Consider the following 11463-nt stretch of genomic DNA (forward strand, 5'->3'; position numbering starts at 1 on the left):
TGCAAAGTATTGTCTTTCAAAGTTGAACTGGAGACAATTTTATGTGCACCTGCACTGTATGAAGTGTTCCGAAGTTCTTACTTTTATATTTCTGCAAACAAAGAGATTCATCATTATTTTTGGCCCAGAAGACTATCCAGGGCTCATTTTAAACATGACAAAAGGTCCTTTAACTCCCACTTCATAATTTGTTACAGCCCATGATCTCTAATGGTGTAGCCTGGTCATCATCCAACAGTTTAAGATACTTAAGATTAAAGAAAGAAGTTGATTTTTCAGTATAATCTCGGCATAACTTCATCATAGTGGATTTTTGCATTGTGATGCAACAATAACACAAAACACAAGTTTGTCCTGTCAGTATCAGTATCCGCTGCAGCTCAGGACACGTGTCCTGGGAGGAAGGATGAGTCACACCAACCAAGACATGAAGGGATACGTCACCTTCCCTGTTCTTCCTTTCAGCGCCTGAATCAGTCGCTGCTGCCTCCTCACCTCATCCATAACGTAACGTGTTGTAATGGACTTCCAGTGTCTTTACTGTCCGGTGACATGTTTCAAAGCATCATGATTTTGGTGGAGTTTTAGTAAGTAGATGACCACGACACTAGAACTCGTATCCGGTTCTGTCTTTGCAATACAACTGTCTTCCTGTAAGCTGAGATTTAGTCAATAAAATGAGAATTCATGTTGGAGTGATCTTTGGTTTTGAGATTTTTTTTTTTTTTTTGCTTTATTTCTTTTTCTCCAGAAGTCCAATGTGTTGTATGTGCAGTACAGTGTAGAAGCTATGGAATATAATGGCCTTGTAGCGGCATGATTGTATCAGAGCCTTATAGAATTTAGATAAATTTGGTTGAGAAAAGGAAAAAACAAAATCTTAATTAGCCTTTTTTTCCCAACTTTGAAATAGTGAATATGAAACAAGGCATTAAGGAAAATATATTAGTGAATCAAAATGTTCTGTTCAAGTATTTTTTGTTGTAATTTTTCATAATTGGTGTTGTCACCAAGCCCCGCCCTTTCACCCTTCAGCCAATGCAGTGGAACTTTAAATATTATTACAAAATAATAAAATATGACTTTATTGAAATAAGATACTGCATTGCTAAATTAGTTCATACATTTACACTATATGTTGTACTATTCATATTTTGTTTTCATAGTCTGTCTTATTTAATATTGCTGATTTTGTACAACATAAAACCAAGAGTTTAATCAAATGCAAAATTTGCCACCATTCATCCAAAAACACAAATCTCTTCCAGAAAACCACAACATTGAACAAAATATTTATTTTTGACAATTACATGACCTCTGCTGCTCCAAGAGGTGACCAAGACGGTACAAAAAGTTGCCATAAAATAAAGACCGTGAAAATAAAAAGAAAAAAAAGACACGAGTCGGCAGTCCTAATCCCATTTTAAACCTAAAAACGCCACAGCACTGACAGACACGTGGAGGAAGTGTTGGAATGTGATGAGTAGTGTGTACCAGGACAGAAGGCTTTGCATCTGAGGAGATAACCACGTCCTGCTACATGTATCATTGCTCCAGTTGACGTGGGGTGAAAAAAGAAAACGAGAAAAAAACCCACAAGAAAATCAGAAAACAAAACTCAAATCATTAGAATATCTGAGATTCAGCCCTGAGATTAACACATGGACAACATATTTCTTAAAAATCCAAACATTTTGGAAGAATAAAACATATTCCAAAAGCTGTATTTGGTACACTGCAAACAACTGCCTGTAACTGAAAGAAATGACAGTGAAAATTCACTGCAACAAAATAGAAAATACACAAAAGGATGGCACAAATGAAATAAACGTGGCGATCCAGGATAAGGAGATTTGGTGCAGTGTATGAGTGTGTGTGTGTCCTGCTGCTGCTGCTGGTGAGACACCGAGAAGACGAAGCCTTCGGCTGCCTCTGTGTGGATATAATGGACCTCACACGCTGGTGTCAGACAGCACAACGCTGCCCCTAATGGCGCAATGCAAAAGTACATAGAGACGTTACACCAACACTGATCAGAGACTTTTCTCTTAAAAACAAACGGGCAGGCGGACCGACCAAAAGCCCTGACCTCGTCACCTGATTCAACAGATACTAATACGCTGGGAACTAATCTCAATGCATGGTTTGCACAAGTCCCAGAGAGTCAGTGCGTACCTGCGTGGTCAGAGGGTTCATTAGGACTTGGCCTACCGTGCGCCTGGTATTAATAACGACAAGGTCTGCAGCAGAAAAGTGCATGCAAGCTGCCTTCAGTCATCAGGATGTCCAAAGGAAGGTGATGTACATCCGCTGATTTGTCGCTGCACCACAAGCTAATGAGAGTAGGAAAAACTTTATATACCTCTTGTATGTCAGATAAGGCTTTTTCAGAGAGGTTTAGGTGGGAAACTCACCATTTAGGCCCGAGTAAGAGATAAAAATGGCCTACTGAAATGAGGATTGATGTAAACCAAAGATTCTCTGTGACGCAGAAATACGCAAACATACATCCTTCTTAAAGTCAGTGACACTGAGGACGCCAAGTGGCCCTTTAATTCCCCGAGGCTGCTTGCTGACGTTCACTCAAAGCAATACTGTGCTGCGACATTCTGAAAACGAAAGGAGGCCGGAGGAGAAGTCCAAGTAAACAGCAGATGACCTGCATCGAAAGGAATCCTTCCCCAGAACAGGCTTCTCCACTAATCGGATTGAAATTAAGATGCCGCCTGATTGAAGGGCCGCGCAGACGAACGCAACATGGGCGCGCTTTCATTTTCCCCGCCTGAGGCAGGACGCCAAAGTGCTTTAAGTCAAATAAAACGGTCTCGTCCTGATGGTTAGACGGCTCTCTTTGAGCCACATGAGTGAGCCTGAAGCAAACAACATGACCGGAGGGGAGGAGGGGGGGGCAGTCAGGTGAAGAAGGTAATACTGCAGCTGGAGCAGAGGACCGCACCTGTTCAGCGCCACTCCAAAGTGCTTCCTGCAAAAACCCCTCACACTGGGGGGGGGGGGGGAGAATACATTCAAACACACGCTGTTCAGTCTCCTCAGTAACATCGACTGGGCCCAACATTCAGTGCACGTGTCGCCTGGGTGTGCGTCAGACGTGCCTTTAGCGCCGCTCTGTCTAACAAACCATCCAAAAGCGTGTTCGTTCAGGTACCTTGTTCTGCGAGTGTCACACCTCGACCGTCCAGCCCTTTCTCTGTTCCACCTTTAAAACCAGCGTCTCTCTCACTGGCTTGATTTTTCGGCATCGAATTGCTATAGCAATAACTTAAAAAAAACAAAAAAACAAACAAAACACACAATCGAACCTCTTTGACAACTGCTGAAGAAGCCAATAACTCCAGGAATAAATAAACCAAATATAATCAAATACTTACAAAATCTTTAAAAAATTAAATATCTTTGATTGTTATTCATATTAAATCCAGGAAAAAAATTCATATAAATAACTACAAAGTGATAACACAAATGACAAATTCAGCATGTTACTTGTGTGTGAAGTTGATGGTAGGCTCCCCCCGGCCTGCAGGCGCTGCCGGCGTCCGTCTGATGGCCACCGGCAGACCGCGCTCGGGGAGGTTTCCGGTGACTGGGCTCCTCCAGTCACAGTGTCAGGGGTTAACAGTGCATTTCAAGAGCAGAGGGTGAAGTTAAGGTTTACGGGTGCTAGCTGTCAGTCAGAAGAACCCTGGTCCACAGTTGCCATGGTTACCAGCAGAGGAGGGGGAGGGACAGCCCCTGCAGGACGCTGCAGGTGAATGTCTGGATGGACGAACAGGAAAAGTTATTTCAAAAGGGAGGAATTCGCCTGAACACTTGTGTTGTTTTGGAGAAGAGGAATGCTTAAGCTGTTCAACTGGAACATCCTGCTGGAGTTGCACCATGCAGGTTAGCTGCAGAGCAAAGTCAAGATTTTTATCCATGAGAAACTGCATCACCACTGTATTGTGCCGTACAGTTACTTTGGACTCAGCGTGTGCATTTTGTTTACTTAACTGTTTGCAGCTCAAACAGTAAGCTAAGTGTTAAGCTGCCAACTTTGTCTTTTCACAGCATCAGTCTGTGCGACAATGTTTTGATCTGGGTCATATTTCAGCTAGCAGAGTTGAAGGAACTGAACGAAGTGGGGAGTTTCATGTGAAACTGACTAGTTACAACACAGAAGTTAGTGTTGCCTTAGACTCAAACGTATGATGACATTCAGGTGGCACAACTGATCTAAAAACACACAAGCAGTTTCGTATCCTCCCACTAGAGGTGGGAAATATGACCAAAATCTCATATCCTGCTATTGGCCTTTTCATATCCACATAACGATACATGTCACAATAAAGCACCTTTCCCACATGGAAAGGCCTATTTCATATAACAAGGACCAAGCTGCACCGCTAACTCCCTCGCTCATTATTTGGCTGCACTGCGATCATCTGCTGCTGGTTTATCGGAGGTTTCCAGCAACAGTTCAAAGAAAATCAGGGATGCAGCCTTCGTCCATTACGCTGCAAAGCCCTGGAACACACTCCAGATATCAGGGAGGCAGCTCGCTGAATATTTTCAAAAGGAAGCTAAAAACTTTGCCTTGCACTTACACCCTGCTGCATTCCATTTTGAGCGTATTTTACTTGATTTTATACATTCTATGTCATCTATTTTAACCTACATATACCATCATTTGTTGTTCTTTGCAATAAATGATACAGCATAAAATGAAACGGTAAATATTTTCTATCATCACACAATACATATCGTCATATCACGCAGCCCTTCCCGTATGCTCCCAGTTTATAACTGGGAGTAATATAACTGGGAGTTCAGTAATTTCCTTTAACCTGACACACCTTCCTCCAGACTCTCGGAGGACAGAGGTATTTACTAACCTCGTGAAGTCTCTGCTAACTTTGTCACCTGTCATCCCATCGGTTCCCTGGAGGGGCTTTGAATGTCTTGTTCTGGGGAGGAGGATGAGGAATCAGAAAAGTTCATCGTTAATAGCAGCAGACAGCCAGGTCCACTGCAGCAGCAGGAACACACCGAATTATTCTCTTTCTAAACAGCATGTTCGCTCGTCGGGAACATTTGACACTGCGGTTATTTCTGCTCACCTTGTGCTTTTTACACTTCATGGAGAAATTTTCTTCAATGAGAACACAGTCTGTTAGAAAAAGAGCAGAACAGGACTTGAAGATGCCATGCCGATTCATCCAAAAGCGTTCAAACACCCACACGCACAAGGTCAGGCTCAGCGGAAGTGAGAACAGCCGACCGCACTTAAACAAAACAGCTATTTACAGACCAAACCCACACAAAGCGTTTGAGCTTTGAGCAGGTACAATGTTAAGCAAAGACATCAGAATCTGGTGTCCAGTGGTAACCCTTTAAGACTAAAAGACAAAACCAGTCACAAGCAGCTGTGCACATTGTCCCTGTAAACATGCACAAGGATATGTGAGTGCACTTTGTTCCCTAGTGGCGTGTGGAGGCGGAGGGTAGAGAGCAGCACTCACCTGACTCCAGAGCACACCTGTAGTGGTACTTGTTGGGACAGCCTTTGAAGAAGCAGCCCAGCGTCGCACCTGGGTCACGACACGCCGAACACCTCTGAAAGCACAGCAGATAAAAAGGTGTGAGTGAAGACACTGTGCCCATGTCTGCAAACAGCACGCTTACAGTAAGAAAATGACGCATTTCCCTGGGTTTGAACGTTGCTGGAAACATCTGGTCTAACGCAAGCATTATATTTTTAGACATCTGAGTGTGGGAAGGTGACCTGGCCGTGCTTATAAAATCACAAGAAAATGTGCTTGATGGAGCTCCTGCTTCATGATCAATGCTGAGTCCTCTCTAGAGAAGTGGCACATTAAGGAAGGCTCCTCTCCCTGAATTTAAAACCTAAAAGGTTGCCAGCAATCAGGCACGTCTACGGCCCTGAAGTGAGCTCATCAAATTGAAGACGTTTAAGAATCCCAGGATCCGCAGACACCTGATGGACATAACGCCAGCATTTATCAATACAGTGAGCTTTCCTCACAAGTTAGAAATCACACATTTGTGCTGTGAGTTTGATCAAGAAACACACATGTTCCCTGAAGAAGATGAAGAAAATATTGGTGATGATCAATAGTGAGAGTCTTTGAAGTCAAAAAGGAAGACCCTTTGAGGCACTGGAACTGAACTTTGGTCACATGTGACAGCACACCAAGGGCGCGTCTGACGTGCTGAGTGGTGATGAGTAAAGGAAAACAAAGTGCGGCTCTGAAGGGTTCATCATGACCCACGTTATCCCCTTTGAGATCATCAACATGGCGAATGTCCTGGCGTCTTGCCTGATTTTCTGGGTCATAAGACATTTGGTGAGCTGACATGTGAGCCTGAGGGGAGGACTTGCCGTGGACTCCATTGCGCTGCTGTGGGGTCAATTCTAAGGCAATGAGTGGATTCAATTATGAGCTGACTGGAAGAAAGTTCATTTACAACAATTTTTAAGATCAATTAAACAATTAATGAGCAATTCCAGCTTCTCAAATGTGAATGTTTACTTCTTTTTTTGGATGATTGTAAACAGATTTCCCCCCGCAGCTTCTTCCTCAGAGGATGGATTTTGTTCTGTTCTTATGTAGACAGCTCAGTTTGCATGTGAGCTCAGACTAATCCCATAATAACAGCTGGTTTTATATACATACACATATTTATGTTAAACTACTGTTTCCAAAGTGAATAATTCGCCCTTAAAAAATACGCCGTTGGATCTGAGGACATGTGCAGAATTGGTGCAACAGGCGGAGAGCTCGGAGAGACTGTTGTTTGCTGTGAACCAGCATTAAGGCCGCATCATCACAGAGTCCTCAGCTTTCAAAGAGCAGCTCTCTTTGAAATGCACAACAAAACCAGACCCTCAAGCAACGCTAAATCTGTCACATTGTCCAAATCACAATGGCTCAGTGTTCCATGCCCGCACCAATAACTTCTAATCTGTTTATATCCGACATAATTGTCAGTTATTCATGTTTGCTCACGCTTTGATTTGATAACACATCTGAAATCTATTAGTATCCTGGAGGCTGAGAAAACAAGTAAGAAAACAGGCCGAGTACTAACGCATCATCATCCTCGCCGCTCTGTTCGTTTCCAGCTTCGTCATATCAACCACATCCCCACGGTGTGGTGTTGTGTAACAATATAGTCACATTACAGGATTAAAGTGGAGCTTTACCGTCTCCTGGGCCACCTTGACAGCCTCCTCCAGTCCGTAGACTTTGCCCTTCACGAGGAACACGCCTGCGGACCAGATGCCGCAGTCTTCGTGGAGCCAGTATTCACAGGGCTCCAGGGGCAGCACGGGGGGGCTGTACCAGTCCTCCACATTGGCGGAGCCAGCGTCTGGCCGGGCTCGCTTAGCTGCCGGGCTGCTGGTGGCGCCACCAGTCCACCATTGCCTCTCCAGGAGGCCCTTCTCCTTCAGTCGAGCTCCTGGCCTGAGGGCGGCGGGTGGAACGGCACGCTTCCTCCCCCTGCCCCTCATACTGCAGGACGAGGAGTCCGAATCGCTGTAGTCATCTTCGTCCTCTCTGAGACCTGACATGCTGGCTGGTGTTTTGGTGCTTGGCTGGTACCCTTCGGGGTAATAGGGGCCGTGGAGGTCTCCTAGGTCCATGGCGTTGGCGGACTGCCCACACAGGCAGCAGACCAGAGAGCGCTGGTGCTGGCTGTGCGTGGACGCTCGGCCCATCTGCAGACAGGAAGTGCTGGGTACAACTGCAGAAATAAACCCGCCGGGGTGAGCCTGCTGGCCCTTCTTGTGTTGCGTCCTCACCTCCTCGGGGTAGTTGATTACAGTACACAGTGATGGCGATGACTGCTGCCGCTCCACGCGGATGAATGGGGAGAAACTGTCTAACCTCAAGTCCCTTTTCTCCTCCTTGAAGTTGACGTACCTCAACCTGATCTCTGGCTCCTTGGGGGAGAACATGGAGGAAGACTGGCTCGGTTTGTGTTTCTTTCGCCTACTCTTGGGAGTGCGAGCCCCCTTTGTCTTGGCAGTGGAAGATGTTTTGCTACCAGCAGCCTTGCCTTTGGCTTTGCCTTGGCTTTTCTTTGGAGATTTTGATGGTGGTGGTGGTGGTGGTGGTGGTGGAGGCAGTGGTGGGGGGGAAAATCTTGCCACAGTTTCCACTGAGGGCTCTGGGTGAGAAAGCTGCTCTGGCTCCTTCTTTGAGTTTTTGTGCACAGCACACTGAGGGCTTTTTGGAGGTGTGCTGCTGTGGGACTTTTTAGAATTCTGGATTTCTGAATCAGAGGTAGAGTCTTTGCAGCTGTCAGTGTTAATGTTATTAGTTTTTCCCCTTTTCACTGGAGTTACTGCTTTTTGTTTCACTGTTTTCACTGAGAAAGACGCTCTTGCTCTGTTTGACCTTTTTCCCACTGACAGGGCGTCACTCCTTTCAGCACTGGCTAACTTAGAAACACCTGCTGTCGACTGGGAGGCATTTGCGGTCTTATTGGTGCGAATGCATCCCGACACTTTATACCTGCTTGAATTTATGTTCATAACTATCGCCTCTAACCGCGTCCCCCTGCCGGAACGCATTGGCAGTTTCTTCTCTTTTAAAGTTCTTTGTAGTGCCTTCGCATTCCCATTCATGTGAGGAATGACAGCCTTGGGTTTGTTTTCCGAAAGATCAGACACACAAACATCATCTGTTAAGTCAATCAAAGACCCCAATGCTGCCTTGCGCCTGTGGACAGACTGCTTTCTTCCATCGCTTGAATCTAACCTCGTGGTGCTATCGCTGATGCCAGAGGCAGCTTGAATGGCCCCCTCTGTGCTCAAGCCATCCCACGCAACCTCCTCTGTTGTCTCTAGATAAGAGTTGTCGCCGCTGGGTGAGCTGGAGGCCTGAGGCAGGACGAACACGTCCTCTACGTCGTCCTGTGAGGTAGCGGAGGGGGAGACGGGGTCTTCCAGAGGACTGATGTACTCCCTGCTCAGTGTGCACAGGTCTCTAGCAGCCACGCTGTCCGGGACAACCACTGGGTCTGGTTTCTTAGACATGAGATAGACCACCTCGGAGCCCCCTGTCTCCTCGTCCTCCCCTGTGGTAGGGGTGAGTGTTTCCTGTGCTGATTCAGCACATACTCCTGAACTGGACCAGCTATCCCCCTGACCATTCTCCAAACCCCTGCTGTTTTCCAGAGACAGGCTATGCTCCTCTTGGTCTCCATCTCCGGAAACAACTCCACCATTAACCTCACGGGGCTCCTGCATTGAATGTACTCCCCCATCGTCCTCTGGTCCCACCTGAGCCTGAGACAATGACTGTAAAAGTTCGGTCTGAGCGGCGAGGTCCACAGGCCCGTCAACACGCTCCAAGTAATGCTGGTTGAGTGCATAGCCAGTCTCCCCAAGCCCTTCATCTGAGTCACAAGGAGGGTGGAGGGCCAACTTGCCAATGGGCGGCACACTGCACAGAGGCGAACGCTGAGACAGGGAGTCGTGGGTGGAGAAGACGTGAGACCTGCTCACGTAGGAGAAGGTGACTGTAGTGTGGGAAAAGGCATTGTCTGGTTGAACTTGATCCCCTGATTGGAGCGTGATGTCCGAGGAGCCCGTCTCTGAGAAGGGTAATCCGGGGTTGCTGGCCCCGGAGTTTGGATACCAGCCGGGGCTCTTGACCATCCGCAGGGCATCGAGGGACGTGGCGTTGAGGACGCATTCCTCGCCTTTCCTGGTCAGGTCGATCACAGTGGCGATGCTGGAGGTGGAGAGGTCTTGAGGCTGTAGATCGTCTAAGCTCCCAGGTGGCTGCTCCATAACAACTGCAACGGAGAGAAAAGTGGAAAAGAACTTCTGAGTTCAGTGCAAGGATTTAATTACAGCAACTATTGCTCATTTTCAGCTATTTGTTTTCTTACTAGAGAAGACATACTGAGCTGAAACACAAACTTAAACCAAAGCCCTTCAACTACAGTCAGAACGTTGACAGCCAGGAAACTGACGTGCTTGAATTTCACTAACGCTGAAAAACAAAGGTTAACTGACAATTTACGTTTTGGCCTATTTCCACTTTACCATAACATTACTGAGTGTTTATAATATTAGGATGTTAGGTTCGATGGGTAATTGATAATGTCTTTCCAGCCAACCGGCTGACTTTTTACAACGTTGACAGGTCACAGTTAGCCTAGCGAAAGCTAACGTTAGCTAGCTAGGCCCGGCTTAGCTCCGGTAACCTTCCCGTAAACCGAACTACGTGAAATAAATGGCGGTTTAAAGCGATTTTCATTAAAGACGTTAAGTCATACGCCATATAACGTGATTTTGCAACTTCTGACGATCGCTAGCGACAACCTTTGGTTTCGGCGAGGTTTGCTCCTTCAAAAAACTAATTACTTGGATAAAATGGGAACTTTTATAGCTTAGTTGTTCGTTATTGTCCACTGCGACTTATACTAACTTTGTTGCAAGAACAACGGCCAAACCATTTCTTAAATGTTAAATCTTGATTCAAATCGTGTTGTTTGCTATATTACATTACACCCGAATTGAAGAGCGGATCTTAACGATTGAACGAAGTATACCGTACTTTATCTGGGATTTCAAAATCCAACGATAAGCAAGGTATTATTTAATTGCAGGTTACTTGTCATGGAGTTTGGCAACACGTTCTCTCAATTTCATAGCACGGTACGCGTCGGGGCAAGGCCCGGCTGGATGGAACAAAGACAGAGCGGAGGTAATACGCTGCGCTGCTGCTGATCAAAACTTACCCGGACGGGAGAGATCGTAGTGTTTGTAAACGTCCAGTTAAGAATTCGTCCCACCCTGCATCTCTTTCAACAAACCATCTACTCTAACGAATCCTAATAACACCATAAGAGGGAGAAAATACCCCCAAATTAATTAAAGATCCACACACTTTCCAGGAACACACTACTCTGATAACAGTGTTGTCAAGTTGTTTAGAGTATAATCTCAAACTTCCGGATACTCCCTTCACAATAAAACAAATTAGTGTCGTGTTACAGTGTTTTTTTTCCCTTTTCTTTATTGTGCTTAAAACAATGCGAATAAAAAGGCACAATCAAACCATACACCAAAGGAGTGAAAATTACTAAACACACATTTTCCCTAAATGTATTCAGGAAGGCAGTTCAGTTCAGTCAGAATAATTTGCTCTTGATCCAACTGTTGCATGTAGGCTGTCATTGCCTCAGAGAACTTCGACCAGGCCAGCTAACCCAGGATAATGTGCTGTCTCTTTTCTTTGTTCTTATCTAGATAACGTAATTATTGGGCATTACGTTCAGGTGTGTGTTGTCTAACTGAAGGTGGCTTGACAAATAAGAGCGAGCAGCAGTGGAGCCGCTGTCACTAAGCGGAGGGACAGAGAGGCATCATGGGAGCGAAGTGGTCGGACCTGTTCCAACGAAACTTACTGACCCTCAGAGAATATG

The 11463-nt window shown here is 45.7% G+C and overlaps 1 protein-coding gene across 1 annotated transcript; it reads right to left on the bottom strand.

Annotated features, from left to right (window-relative positions):
* Positions 1 to 1282: 1282 nt before the first annotated feature.
* Positions 1283 to 10970, bottom strand: LOC143338730 (uncharacterized). The gene is made up of 6 exons (XM_076759333.1): positions 10777 to 10970; positions 7223 to 9825; positions 5517 to 5610; positions 5115 to 5164; positions 4890 to 4961; positions 1283 to 3774 (listed from the first exon to the last, which is right to left on the bottom strand). The coding sequence occupies exons 2-5, from the start codon at positions 9818 to 9820 to the stop codon at positions 4914 to 4916; spliced, it is 2790 nt and encodes a 929-aa protein (XP_076615448.1). The 5' UTR covers positions 9821 to 9825; positions 10777 to 10970; the 3' UTR covers positions 1283 to 3774; positions 4890 to 4913.
* Positions 10971 to 11463: the final 493 nt, after the last annotated feature.

The sequence above is a fragment of the Chaetodon auriga genome, chromosome 20 (assembly GCF_051107435.1).
Source record: "Chaetodon auriga isolate fChaAug3 chromosome 20, fChaAug3.hap1, whole genome shotgun sequence".
Classification (NCBI taxonomy): domain Eukaryota; kingdom Metazoa; phylum Chordata; class Actinopteri; order Chaetodontiformes; family Chaetodontidae; genus Chaetodon; species Chaetodon auriga.

Excerpts from the sequence above, each read along its gene's own strand:
- LOC143338730 (XM_076759333.1), bottom strand. The coding sequence starts at position 9,820 with ATGGAGCAGCCACCTGGGAGCTTAGACGATCTACAGCCTCAAGACCTC. Across the intron at positions 5,611-7,222 it reads TCAAGGTGGCCCAGGAGACG|AGGTGTTCGGCGTGTCGTGA; the intron begins GTAAAGCTCCAC and ends CTGTGCTTTCAG. Across the intron at positions 4,962-5,114 it reads TGAAGTGTAAAAAGCACAAG|AACAAGACATTCAAAGCCCC; the intron begins GTGAGCAGAAAT and ends CCTCCTCCCCAG.